General features: G+C 40.6%; 1 protein-coding gene across 1 annotated transcript in view; it reads left to right on the top strand.

Annotated features, from left to right (window-relative positions):
• The first annotated feature begins 318 nt into the window (after positions 1 to 318).
• The window catches only part of marchf4a (membrane-associated ring finger (C3HC4) 4a), an 86,955-nt gene continuing 71,978 nt past the window's right edge, over positions 319 to 15,295 (top strand). The window contains exon 1 of the mRNA XM_052126507.1: positions 319 to 1,059. Coding sequence (XP_051982467.1) covers positions 547 to 1,059 — 513 coding nt within the window. The 5' untranslated portion in view covers positions 319 to 546. The remainder of the gene's footprint in view (positions 1,060 to 15,295) is intronic.

Here is a 15,295-nt window from a genome sequence, read left to right on the forward strand (position 1 = left end):
TAACAGCTTTAATAGGCTATACCTGACATATACTATTACATGTGGCAGTACTGTTTCAGCGTGTACATCATTAGAGGCCGTTCACATCGAACTTGTTTTTGCGTCCTTCTGCCCTGTTTTTTAATTGTTTTCGATGTAAACATGCGCTAGATGGGCGTCTCGCACTGGATCGACGTGTTTTTTTAGACGCATGCAGTGTCAAGTTAAAATGAACTTAAACTTTTAAAAAGACACCTGCGTTCTGTTCTGTTTATCGATACGTTTAACTTTGCTTGTTTGTTTTAGCTCAAGAACGCGTTCGGTCTGAACGGCCCCTTATCCTCTCAATGTAAACACTAGCGTTCGAGGCAGTGAAAACTGACGTTGCCCTCAGAACTTTTACCTACTGAAAATAAACAAAAATAATATTCCAAACGGTCACTTACGGTGAGGGTAAGTAGGAAGAGTTACCATTCAAGAAAGCGAACCAGTGACACTCGTTGGAAACCAAATAGTAAGTTTTATCCTTACACACTCTGTTATGAGAACTGCTGGAGTCAGCATTAAATGCCTTTTGCATTAATTGCCGTTTTAAAACATAGACCGCCTTTCCATTATTCATATGACGGGCACATGTTGTTGGCTATCAGTGTCATTGTATGGTGTTGGGGATTGTTGAGTCGCAGACCGATGCTGCGCCGCCAGGGCAAGCAGAAAGGCGGCTGTTGTGTCTTGTTGAGTGACCTGAAGGTTTTCCTACTCAGGCCTCCGGCACCGTCGGCATCGCCACCTGCCTTAACACCCATGAACGAACTAAACGCGGAGGGCAATGCGGCGAGCAGCGCCACGGAGAGCAACTCTTTAGCCAACGGGCATTATCAGCCCGCGGGCTGGACGCCAACAGGTGAGGCTGAGGACACAAGAGAGACCGAAGACTGGACTCACAGGACGCTGGACTGCTGCAGCTCATCTGAGGATTGCTCAAAAGAGAAACTTGACGAGAGGTTATCTCTGAACAGCTGCACTGACAGTGGAGTCAGGACTCCGTTGTGTCGGATCTGTTTTCAGGGCCCAGAGCAGGTAGGAAGCCCACATGCTACTACTGTTTTTATTATGTTCAAGGCTGCATGTATCTTGATGGTTTATGGTAGAGATTTTCTATATAGATTACATAGCATATGAAGACTGTTTAATAGTAAATTCATATATTTTATGCAGTGGCCCCCATTATGATTTGCACACTTAAAATAAAGTTATTATATTAGTTTTCAAAATATAAAAGCAAGAGGCATTTAATTGAAAGAAAAATAGCATATCCTTGTACAACCCTGCGTACATATGCATGCCGTATTTTGCCTTTACGCAATGCATAATTTAAATTCATTTAAACTGACTGATCTCAATTCAGGAGACTCTGTGCTGTCAGTAAATGGTTAAACCTTTGATGTACTGAGTAATGTAACAAAACAACATGGCGCTGATCACAGTGGAGTTTGTCTTTGGGAGAAACATCAACAAAACTACATCTGGTAAGAAACCTAATTAAGTTTTTACATTGAAACCTACTTTAGTCTAAAGATTATAATCTCTAGTTTCATCCGATATGCCAAATTTGTATTTTTTTTATCCTCTTTTCTCCCAATTTGGAATGCCCAATTGCCAGTACTTAGTTGGTCCTCGTGGTGGCATGGTTACTCACCTCAATCCGGGTGGCAGAGGACAAGTCTCAGTTGCCTCTGCTTCTGAGACAGTCAATCCACACATCTTGTCATGATCGTGATCATGGCTCATTGTGCATGACACCACAGAGACTCCCAGCATGTGGAAGCTTATGCTACTCTCCGCGTTCCCCCACACAAATTACCACGCGCCCCATTGAGAGCGAGAACCACTAATCACGACCATGAGAAGGTTACTCCACGTGACTCTACCCTCCCTAGCAACTGGGCCAATTTGGTTGCTTAGGAGACCTGGCTGGAGACACTCAGCATACCCTGGATTCGAATTTGCGACTCCAGGGTGATATGCCTTTGAGCTATTTATTGCGAAATGCCATGCTGCTAAACACAGTGTACACTAAAGTGTACTTTAAATTTTTCCTTGAGTCACTCAGCATCAGCATGCTCTGGATTTGAACTTTCAACTCCAGGGGAGGTAGTCAGCATCTTGACTCACTGAGATACCCAGGCCCCCATTTTGAACTGTTCTGAGACCAGTGCAGAAAGACAGCACACTGGAGGTTAAGTCATTCACTAAATAGTGTCTTGTTTTGACAAGCAGGAAATGTTCAAGGAACAGTGATGTCACCAACAAACAGTCCTTGAAATGGTCTACAGCACTATATGCAGCTACAGTTGTGGCCAAAAATATTGGCACCCATGGTAAATATGAGCAAAGATGGCTGTGATATTCTTTTGATATTTTATAAAAAACCTTAACATAAATCTAACCTTTAATTGAAGGAAAACAATTGAAAGAGGGATAATATCTCATTATTAAATAAATATTTTTCTCCAAAACACGTAAGCCACAATTATTGGCACCCTTAGAAATTCTTGTGAGTAAAATATATCTGAACTATATTTCTATTAATATTTTATATTTTTTAGTACACCTGCATGACATGGAACATGAAATTGTTCAGCCATTACTTCCTGTTTCACAGGGGTATAAATATGAGATAACACACAGGCCAAATTCCCTTAATCATAAATCACAATGGGTTAGACTAAAGAACATAGTTCTGATGTGCGGCAAAATATTGTTGAGCTTCACAAAATGGGAAGTGGCTATAAGAAAATGGCCAAAGCATTGAAAATCCCCATTTCCACCATCAGGGCAATAATTAACAAGTTCCAGTCAACTGGAGATCTTAAGAATCGGCCTGGAAAAGGATGAATCTCTATATTGTCTCCATGCATAGTGAGGAGAATGGTTCAATTGGCCAAAAAATCTCCAAGGATCACAGCTGGAGAATTGCAGAAATTAAATGGGTCTTGGGGTCAAAAAATATATCAGACATCACCTACATCACCACAAGATGTTTGTGGGGGTTTCCAGAAAAAAGCCTCTGCTCTCATAAAACAACAAACTCAAGAGTCTTCAGTTTGCCAGACACTACAGGAAAGGGAGGTTGCAAAAAGTATTGAATAATAGGGTGCCAATAATTGTGGCCAATGCATTTTAGAGAAAAATATGTATTTAATAATGAGCTATTTCCCCTGTTTCAATTGTTTTACTCCAATTAAATGTTAGATTTTTGTGATTTTTTTTTGTTTTCACAGACTTCTATGCTCATATTTACCAAGGGTGCCAATATTTTTGGCCACAACTGTAAATGCACTCAATTCAAACTTCCTACCAAAAGTTCAGTTTCAGGCTGCAGATGATATTTAGGGACAAGTTTGGCAGACATGGGACAATGTTAATCAGTACATAGATTAAGAATTTATAATGTATAATTTTATTTTATCATGGTATATATTTTAACACTTTTCAAGCAAACATTTCACAAAAAAAAAGTGTGTTAGGCATCATATGTTCTGTTCAAAATGAATTCTAAATATAATTAAGGTGGTGAACTACACCTGTGGTTACTCTGCTAGGACACCTGTGTGAACTTGAGGTAAACTAGCTTCATATATCACTAAAATTACCTTTGGACCAATTGCAATTGTTAGGAATGGCTAGGAAACGTGTTTGAACATTAGTTCCGAGAAAAGGTTGAGAATATTTTGTTATCCAAATATGTTTTGGTGCTGTATGTGAAATTCTGTATGTATGTATGTGAATGATTGCTCCTGTTCTTGAAGTGATTTGTCACCATAAATCTCAGTGTTACTCTGGCCTAGTGGTTTTATGGCAATGGCATTTATCAATAGCTGAGGTGATCTGTTCTAATGTAATGTGCCACATGACTGAAAGGTCAAGGGTCTGGACTCATTGAGAGCCATTAAAAAGAATAAACCTTTATAAGGCTGGCATATGGACACCTCCATTGTGGCAGAACATTATTGACTGGTTGTCTATTTGCCCTCCTTTTTATCGGTGTGTTCTGGGTCTATCTGTTGTGTGACATAGTTTTACATATTTAAAGAGTCTCTTTTTTCTTCATAGGCTGATTTAGCACTATCAGTGAGCCTGTACACACATGTGAAATTATTTTAATTTCTCCTCTCCCCACTTTCTGTCATTCTCTCTCTCTCTCTCTCTCTCTCTCTCTGTTGTTTCCTCTTGTCTCTGTCCTTGTTACTCTCTCTATGCCTCTTCCTCTTTCATCTTTCCATTAATGTGGGCTGTGGCTGTGTAGTAGTGCTGGGGGCTTATGGATGGGCCTGTGTGTGTAATAAGAGTTGTATAGAGAGCAGATGGGACTGAGGAGATTCTCTCCGCTCTGACAAAGCTGTGTGTACATCTTCAATCCAGACACACACACCCTCTCTTTCTCACTCTCCACTGTATGCTTTTGACTTGTTCCAGCCGCCTCACTCATTTATTAAGCCTCTCTTTTCCTTTCTCCTTCTCAAGATAAATCTTTCTTCCTTTCAGACACCCAAGTGTAAGATAAGCCAACAGGGAGAGTGTGGAGGGCCCACTAGACTTTCTCTTGTGTATACAGAGCATGCAGGAACAATTACATGCTTCAGAAAAGAAATAATTCTTTTCTCTTTCTTCCCCGTCTCCTTGCTCTTTCTCACCCACAAAACCACAGAGGAAAAAATGCCCTAAACATCCTAAGGTCTTGTTTTAATCAGTGTGAAAACAAGAAAAGAATGGAGGAAGAGAGAGAGAGAGAGATCCTTGAGGTGCTTTAAGTGGCATAACTCTTTTTCACACCCTGTTGTCAGTAGCCACTTATGTGGACATCATTTCACCTTCATCAGAGAGATTAATTAGGCCACCATGCAATTGGACATGACACTGACTAAATCATTCATTTAGTGTAGCATTATTAAAATGTCAATTTCAGATCTAATCAAAGAGCTACTTGTGGAGCTTGCCATACGTGCAATGGAAAATAATTAACTGCTGTAGTTACAGGTAGGAAAACATGTGAAGTGTACAGTTTCTGCGAAACAAGCAGCACCAAACAGATTTGCAAAAAAATTACTGTTTTCAAATGGTTTCACAAACACTCCAGGGAGGTCTGTGATACCTGGAGAAAGCAATCTGTTAGCATTTCCATTCAACTGTATGACAGTTGCTTGGCTGGCACAGGACAACCCCGATTCAGGCAATTCGAAATCTTTGCTCATGAGCACTCAGTTTCGGATACAGTAAAACTGAGCCATAAATTCTACAGCACCATCCTCCATTTTTTGGACAAACCAGACTGATCTCATGGAAAAATTGATGACAGAAAAATGTGGGGCAGATTCACTAAACAATTGTGCCACTTTTGCATGTGGTATTTCAGCGCAAATACTTTGTCTTATTCACTAACCACCTGCAATCACACTTTTCGGGTGCAGTCAATGCTGAAATTGTGCTGCGTCTTCAATATTCAAATTAATTCATTGTCATTCCTTTCCGCGCAAACACGCCTCCATTCTATGTAAATTAGGTTTATTAAAGAAAGGTCCATGCAATTTGCCCTGCACAGTTTACATTGTGCTATTACTACCAAATGAAAGTATGCAGTAAAATTAATTTTATTTAAAAGAGATTATAACCTGGCATATATCCAGATGAATGGTGTCGTCTGCATGTTTAAGAGATCATCCAGGTGTCTGGGTCAAATTGATGCTCTTCAGTCCCGGCAGTGTGGGTCAAATACAGTACTTTGGCTATATTACTCTCAGAGTTGGAAGATCAGAATTGTGAGTGCAAATTGTATTCAGCAGAGATATTGTGGGGGTGTTTGTGCCATTGCCTGATCTGCATAATCACTTTTGTGATTCAGTGCAGTTTGTGCATGCAAAATCTGTGAATCTGCCCTAATTTACACAAACTTTGATTATAGTCCCAATAAGGAATCAATTATAATCCAGCCAAGGACAAATTACAAGAAACAGAAAGATTTGTTCACCTCTGGAACCTTCTTGTCCGAGTCATTCGTTCTTTTGTCACGTGACAGCCGTTTAAGCACTGTTGCATAGCGTATACGGCCGTCACGTGACAAAAGAACAACGACTCAGACTCAAAAGGTGAACTAATAATTTCTGTTTCCTATGTGAGCAATGCATAGCATATACAGCTGTCAAAAGAATGACAACTCGGACCAAAAGAGTTGAAAGGTGAAGTAATAATTTCTGTTTCCTGTACAGTCAGTGTTGGGAGTAACGCGTTACAAAAGTAACGCAATTACAATAATGTATTGCTTTTTGCAGTAACACAGTAATATAACGCATTATTAATACAATTTTGGTAATATTATACCCGTTACAATCTCAGTAACGCTTGTTACAACGTCTTTTAACTTGATATTAAGTGTTTTTTTTTAAGAATTCACCAACACCGCGAAACATTTCAGCACCAGAGAAAAAAATCAGTGAGTAAATGAGTAACGTTATTTCCTGTTGCCATAATTCGATGTTTGAGATGATGACACACAGCTTCAGATTAAATTTATGAACGATAGGGAATACCAGTTTCTCAAGGAATACTGTTCCAATATGAAGCCTTTCACAGTTGCACTGGACATCCTACAGGGTGAGGACACTTGTTTTTATGGAACGCTTCAACCAACGCTAGAAGTTCTAATGGTCAAAACCTTAGCAACGAAAAATGGTCTATCGCAAATGACCACTGGGCTGCCTGAGGTTATTGTTGGAGCAATTAAAACTCGATTTGCCGCAACAATTGACTCCAAGGATGCGCTATTGGCCGCCGTCTCACTGCCCAAGTTCAAGCTGTGCTGGGTAAAGGAAGAAGCCAGAAGAGACCACATCAATCTCCTCCTCACGACGGAGTGCCGCTCCCTAACAACAGAAGAGCCTGCAGCCCTGATGCCTGATGACCCTCAACCTGCTGCTGTCGCCTCCAGCGAGGATTACTTTTTTCCTTTGACGCTTTGCCCAATGCCACAGCTGATGCGCCCATGTCAGTGGAAACAGAGGTAATGTCTTATTTCAGTTCTGCCCCTGTGATGTAAAGCCTGCACCAGTTTCCAAGAATTAAAAAAAAAAAAAAAAAAAAAATTCGCACTCCGCTATAACGCCCCAACTCCATCCAGTGCACCAGTAGAAACACTTTTCAGTTTCGGGAGTCTTGTGCTCACCCCAAGACGGTACATCACGGTACATCACCGCTTGGTGATGGACGCTTTCAGCGCCTTCTCCTGATGTGCATCAACAGATATTTCTGTCAAGTGGGTAGTGGAATAGGCTAGTCCCACCACCATAGAACCACAAGTAGGCAATATAGGTCCAGGCCATAAGTGTCTTCGTAGTTATATTTATTGTACCTGCCTTGTTTGGCTGCATGCGACCTCTGTTGTATATTTGGCAGTAACGGGTTTCCTGTTTAGACATTGTCTTTTTATTTTAAAATTTCCCGTGTGTGTGTGTTTAGCATAGGCGGATCTGAGGGTTGTCCCCCCCCTAAAATATAATTAAAATATGTGTATTGTAAATAATATAATGATATATTCTTAAAATAATTGTTTTAAGAAATAAAAGTATACAAATGCAAACGGGGCAACAACAAAGAAAACTTTGGTGTCCCCTTCAAAAATTGCTCTTGAGAATTGTTATGTTTATTGTCCCCCCCCAACATTTTGATGTAATTTTCGCCTCTGGTGTTTAGCCAAGCTTACATTTTTTGTGAAGTTGGACTTAAATATAACTGAGCTGTATTTCTTATGAGGTGTTATAGGCCCAAGCACTTTTACTTTATTTTTTTGTATTCTTGCAAAATGTGGCTAGCCTCACAGAGCCATTAGCTATAGGTCTAGCAGTGATTTACATTTTACCAGCCTTTATTTGGTAGCCTATGTTTTAGTAATTCTTTTGCAAATAGCAGGGTTCCTCTGTTTGGCCTGCGTTTTTTTTCTTAGCAGTTGTTTATGTTTAGCCTACATGTTAAATGTGAAGTTGGACTGAAATTAGTCATATTCCTGGAGGCCTAATTCTCCATGAGTACTTTTTGATTCTTGATAAAGGATAAGCTATGTCCGTCCAATGCATGCCAACTTTGTGCTTTGAACTTGAATTAAAAGAGAATAAAAGAATAGAAATGAAAAAAAAAAGATTGTGCATCTTGTCATGTCATTAGGTGATATGTTACATAATAGTGGGTTCTAGCTCTGTTGTGTTTCATATGAATAGGCCTAGACTATAAATATTTACAATTTCTCTATAATAATTTACCAGACTTTGATCCTTTGTCTGCTTTTATGATTCTGATAGTGATTGTTACTTATTGAATTGCACCATCAGACTTCACTTCACATAATATTAAGTTGTTAGAAGCCTTAGGAGCCTACAGTCATTATGCTATACCATATTGCCCTCCACTTGATTTATAATGAGCTTCAATAAACTCTGTTTTGGCATTTTAGAATGCCAAGTCATACTTCCGTGGTTATTTTGGTGAAAGTAACGCAAAAGTAACGCAAAAGTAGAGTAAAGCATTACAATTCAGATACAGTAATATTGTAATATAACTAATTACGCTCAAATGACAGTAACTAGTAATCTATAATGTATTACATTTTGGAAGTAACTTGCCCAACACTGTGTACAGTGCCTATGCAGTTTTCACGTAACAAACAAACGAAACGTTTTGTAACAAAGGAGGACACCGGGATCTGGATTCTTCAAACACAGGTAGATAACTTTAATTAGCCACTTCACTGGTTTACAGCTTCAAAATAACTCATCAGCTTCACAGTAAGGCTCACGACCCAGTCCCTCTCCTGAGCTGGTGCTGGTGTGGTCCTTTTATGCCACTCTCTCCAATCTCACTACAATTAGAGACATGTGTTAGTCATAATTTGGCTCAGGTGTGTGCACCCTAACCGCTCTCTCTCCCGACGGACGCTTGACCACACCCTCGCTGTCACACATTTACTTCCGAGTTCCAAAACCCTGACTGTGAAAAAGGGCTATTCTAAATGGAAGTGATTATCCCTATGCTCTTCTCCCTCTGAAGGGCAGAGCCCTGGAACTCTGCAATTCTGGAAGGGAGCACTCGCATCTCATGTGTATCCGTTTGGAACACCCTTGATGAAGGGAGTAATGAAAGACATATATCACTTTCACTTTATCTTCACCTGATATGTTACCATGATGATGCAGTGCAGCTGTTCAAACAACAGGAATCGCTTATTTATTGCTGTTAATTATTGCTGTTTGTTGCAAATAAATGTACTTTTTGTAATATTTTTTTTCCAAACATTACCTTTTGTGTATTATTTAAACTTCTTACTGTTGCTGTTTTAATAATAATAATAATAGTAATATATAGGTACATAAATGTATATACAATACATGTATGAACATTTCCCACTGAAAGTTATTTGGTGCACAAGAGGTCTTAATAATAAATAAATAATAATAAACCACAGAGTTTAGACTAGCCTACAGTAAAAAATGAGCCCTGTTTTTTGAGTATCTTTCTGCTTTTATATTTAATTTATCTTTTATTTTAAAAAAAAATGCTATAGCACTTGCCAGAGCGTTTGAACATGTAATATTTTCTGATTGATAATCTTGCTTTAAAACATTTCTCAAGAACATGCCACCCAGGGTCACATGATCATAAACTGTAAAATTACTTCCATGCATGTACCCTTCACTAACGGCCTTGTGGAAGGGTCCGTCATGGAGTTGCTCACTTTCATTTTAAACACCCCTTTGTGTGGTGTACCCTTCCCGCAGTGCCATTCAATGGCACAAAAACGAAGTTTGGAAATCGCCCTATGGGTGCTTCTCAATCAGAAAGCTGCAGCCTCATTGGCTGGATATTTTGGCTGCCACGTCATCAAGCACCGTTGGAGGTCGTCTCAATTGTGAAGACCCTTGGAAGGCAAACTCGTTTAGCAGATTTTGATTGCTATATTTTTGAGGATACATCAGGTGTATCCGTGGCTTTCAAACACCCACAATACTTTTCTATGAATCTGAAAGCTTAACATTTTTTCTAGTTTTCACAAGTCTAGGGTTCCATTTTTTATATATTTGAAAGTATAAATTCTAAGATCAGTGTTGCAAAATGTATTTAGTGTATTTACTGATCTTTGTGAATAACATGTTCTCTCACGCCAGATGACAGCTTCAATTTCACACATATAACGTTTCTGTTTTATAATGTAACATAAGTGTACACAGAACTCTCTCTCTGCTCCAGACTCCCGATCTGCTGGCTATGTCGCTCTCCCTGTGTTCACTGTAATCAGAAACAGGTGTTAATTTAGCTCAGGTGTAAGCGCCCTTACTGCTCTTTCTCTCTCCAGGCGGACGCTTTACCACTCCCCCGCTGCCACATATCCCCACCGCCTGACTCAGGCAGGGGAGACATCCAGACTGCCTACCACTCCCCCCCCAATTTCTGAAAAGGAAATCGGCGTGCGCCATCTGTGCTCCCGGTCTGTGGACCACCTTGAACTTAAATGGCTGAAGAGCCAGATACCAACTGGTAATCCGCGCGTTGGTGTCTTTCATGCGGTGAAGGCACTGGAATGGGGCGTGATCCGAACAGAGGGTGAAGGCCCGCCCCAACAGGTAGTAACGGAGAGTGAGGACCGCCCACTTGATGGCCAGACATTCCTTCTCTACGGTGCTGTACTTAGTCTCCCTCAATGAGAGCTTGCGGCTAATGTACAGCACCGGGCGCTCCTCCCCCTCCACCACCTGCGAGAGCACAGCCCCCAGCCCCCTGTCTGAAGCAATAGTATCCAGCTGCAGACCCGCAGCACCACCAGTTTCAGAACCCCAGCGCCAGCACCGGAAGTGAGGGGCTGAGCTTACGTTCTAACTCCAGCGCCAGAACCGGAAGTGAGGGGCGGAGCTTATGTTCTAAACAGAGTAGCGCCACCTAACGTTTTGGAGCATAGTTTGCTTTTATTAGACACGAAAGGGCATGCTTTTATTACACACGAAACGTCATACTTTATATGTATGTTATAATGATACATTAAGGTACATTACAATAAGCATCTTAAAACATTGATCTTGTGTATTATAATGGTATATAGTTATCCGTTTCATTGTATTATGAGAGTTACTTCCTGATCATGATGGTGAAAAATAATGCTTGAAACTTATGGGCATTTTATATAAATTATACATTATTTCACAAGAACATGTGCAGCATGCATTTTTCTTTATGTAAAATAAAACATGTCAAAAAACTAAAAAAGAGAGAAAATTCAGCATTGTTTTAAAAGAAACAATAAAAATGTATACAACAAATGACCAATTCACCCCTAGGCCCATTTTATCATGACAATCCTGCAGCTCAGGTAATGAGTCACCTCTCTGAATCGTTATATGTCTCTACAAGAGATGAAAGCACCACACAATAATCTCAACGTAAAAAAAAAACTCAACTATAAGGTAACATTAACTCACAAACAATGCATATAACAGAGGAACGTGGAACAAACACTTTAACACCTTCATAAGATGTCTTCAAAACGTCACCGCAAGGCCCATTTACAACACGCAAAAATGTATCGAACCATCCGTAGAATTTTTTTTTAATACAATAAAGTATGACAACATATTCAAGCTTCAATAAGATGATAGTTAAGCACAAATTAAATATTTAGCAGATAAATGCTGAACTTAATATATGCGATAATTTTTCACCACATGACGTCAAAAACGTTAGACAACGTTACACAACTCACCATGCTCTCCGCCATGCTTGTCTCATTGTCAATAACTCCGCCCCTCACTTCAGGTTCTGGCGCTGGGGTTCTGAAACTGGGGTTCTGAAACTGGTGGTGCTGCAGGTCTGCAGCTAGATATATCTCGTCTGAAGCATCCGTCTGTAACACAAAAGGGAGAGAGAAATCGGGTGAATGTAAAAGCGGCTCCCCGCAAAGTGCGTCTTTAACTTGCGTGAACGCCTGCTGACACTGCTCCGTCCACTGGACCGGGTCTGGAGCTCCCTTTTTAGTGAGATCAGTCAGTGGGCTGGTGACGTCCGAATAATTGGGTACGAATCTTCCATAATAGCCAGCCAGCCCCAGGAACTGTCTCACCCCTTTTTTGGTCTTGGGCCTCGGAGAGGTCGCAACCGCCGCCGTCTTTTTTTTTTTTTTGAACAATGTGTTTATTATTTTTTGATTATACAAGACAGTTAACAGAGAAACACTTTTTCAGATCGTCACAGTTATTTCCAACCCCAACAAGAAAACACATCACTCTCTACTCCCATACAGAAATACACAAAGGTATCAGACAAGCGTCATTCTAAATACAAAACAGATATTGCAAGGTACCCAGAAACCAAGTATACATTACTGTTCTTTACACATAAAAATTTCATTTTCCAGCAAGACACCATATTAAATTAAAAAAAAATAAAAATAAAAAAATAACACTAATACATAGTTACACCTCCTGTAATAAATGCCCAATATTATTGTTGTTAATGTAGTAATTAAACGGCTTCCATATTTCTTCATATACATCCATTTTGTTTTTAATAAAGTATGTTATTTTTTCCAAGGCCATGTGCCATGGAGTTAATCCAAGCTCCAATAACTGGTGGATCAGACATTTTCCAGCTAAGAGCTATCATTCTTTTAGCTTGTAATATAGCAAAATCTACAAATTTATGCTGCTGGTGATTTAGTTTAAAGTTCTTTGGATATAAGTGTAGCAAAATCATTTTTGCATCTAGAGGAATATTCAAGGACAAAATTATCTTTGTAATATTAATCACTTCCACCAAAAAGTATCTAATAATACTGCATTCCCAAACACAATGCACAAATGATCCCTGAGCTTCTCTGCATTTAAAGCATGTATCAGGGATATTTTTATTAAACCTATTTAGTTTGACAGGAGTTATGTAAGTCTGCATCAACCAGTTATATTGAAGTAGTTTTAAGCTAACGTTACCTGACTGTTTCTGAGAGTTTTTACAGACTTTTCTCCATTCATCCTCAGATATATCCTCTCTCAATCCCACCTTCCATAATTCAAGTTTCGGGGGTTAATGATTCAGTAGACCCTGAAGCAAGCCAGTTGTAAAAAACTGATATTAATCCTTTATTATTGCATTTCTTGGTAATTAATTCCTCCAAAGAAGATAGTGCTGGAAAGTTTAATGATTGGTTCCGCATAGAGAGAACAAAACTCCTTATCTGTAAATATTTAAAGAAGTGTTTTCTTGGAATATTATACTTAGTAGACACCTGCTCAAACGACATCAACGTTCCCGCCTCAAAAAGATCACTAATTTTGCTTAATCCTTTTTCAACCCACAACCGGAATCCTGAGTCCTTCGTGCCTGGTTTGAATAATGTGTTGCCCCAAATGGGGCTAAACTGGAATAAAGAGTCAGCTATTTTCATGTACTGTCTAACTTCATACCATACTCTAATCATATTACAGACAATGGGGTGCGTGGTGACTGTTTTCAATTGTTTAAACTTATCTGAGTATATATACAAGTTTAATGGCAACGCAAAACCACATGACACGTGGTGGAACTTTGGCTCACTGTTATCCGGTGGGCTCTCTCCAAAACCGGTGGCGTTATCTTCAGAATATCCGCTATCCATTTTTCCATAAATGAGCAGGTGTCATTGCCTTCTACTTTCTCGGGTATGCCCAGTACACGCAAGTTATTACGTGTGCTCCTCCCTTCTAAATCTTCGACTTTGTTAGTGAGGTTTTTTGTCTTGCTCTCAAGGTATTCGATAGTTTCTTTCAGGGTTTGTATCTCGTCTTCTGCCGTAAATATCCGCATTTCGGCCTCCATGATACGCCCACTGCAATCTTTAATGTCCGTTTGGACATTTCTTATTTCCGTCAGTGCACCGTCAATTTTTGTGTTAAAGTCTTGTTTGAGTGAGTTTACGGCAAGCATAAGGTCCTTTGTTGAAGGATTATCCATGTTTATGACTTGTTCCACGGGAACAGCAGCGGGTACCTGCTCCGGTGAGCATGTTTCCCCTTCAGCTATCTCCTGGCATGACTCCTGGCCTACATCCTCACAGCTCTCCATCGTTTTCTTCTCCTTAGCCGCTTTTTTTGGCATGTTTCAAGTAGTTTACTCTTACGCTTACAATTTTGTCTCTTTATATGGCCTCACTCTGGAATATAATGCAGGATTTATTGAAAAGCAACACCGTGCCGCCATAACCGGAACTCACCGCCAGCGTCTTATAAATTTTGGAACCGCACACTTCCTTGGGTTTGCTGTGAGTCCGGCTTGTTGCAGCGATCTCAGAACCGCCGTCAGATGCTGCATATGCCACTGCCAATCATTGCTGTAAATGATGGTGTCATCTAAATAGGCAGTGGCGTAAGCTGTATGCGGTCTGAGGATCCGATCCATGAGACACTGAAACGTAGCCGGGGCCCCAAACAAACCGAATTGGCGTAATCCAAACTGCCTGGAGAAGGCTGTTTTTCGCGGGAAATTGGTGACAAGGGGATCTGCCAATACACCTTCGTCAAATCCAATGTCGAATAAAAGCAAGCAGTGCCCAACTGATCGAGCAACTCATCATCGCGAGGCATTGGGTACGCAAATTTAGACACCGCGTTGACTTTCCTACAATCCACACAGAACCACACTGACCCGTCGCTTTTAGGCACTAGAACAACCGGGCTGGACCAATCGCTGTGGGATTCCTCTATTACCCCCATATCGAGCATTGCATCTAATTCTCCACAAAGAATTTTCTTTTTATACTCGGGCAATCGGTAGGGGCGGCTACGGACCACAACCGAGCTCGGTCTCAATGTGGTGTTGAATGAGGTTCGTACGACCCAGTAGAGGGGAGAACACAACCTTACTCGTGTAAGGCTGTGACCTGGAGACCTCTGCGAGTTGGTACGGTGAAAGGTGTTCTCCGTAATTGACTGGGGTGAGCTGATTAAGTTTTGAAACTACCTCAGGCCCGAGCTCCGCCCTCTCCGGAACCACTGTAGCCAACATCACAGGGCCCGCCTCCCTCCAAAGTTTCAGCAGGTTGAGGTGATATATTTGACGTGCCCCTCTATCGGTTCGGTTGACCTCATAATCGAGATCCCCCACTCGTCGTGTGACCTCAAAGGGTCCTTGCCACTTGGTGAGCAATTTGGAGCTCGATGTGGGGAGTAATATGAGTACTTTATCTCCTGGTGCAAATTCCCTTAGCTGAGTACCCCTGTCATACAGTCGGCGCTGACGTTCTTGGGCTCGGAGC

Source organism: Xyrauchen texanus, chromosome 5 (genome assembly GCF_025860055.1).
Source record: "Xyrauchen texanus isolate HMW12.3.18 chromosome 5, RBS_HiC_50CHRs, whole genome shotgun sequence".
Taxonomy (NCBI): Eukaryota; Metazoa; Chordata; class Actinopteri; order Cypriniformes; family Catostomidae; genus Xyrauchen; species Xyrauchen texanus.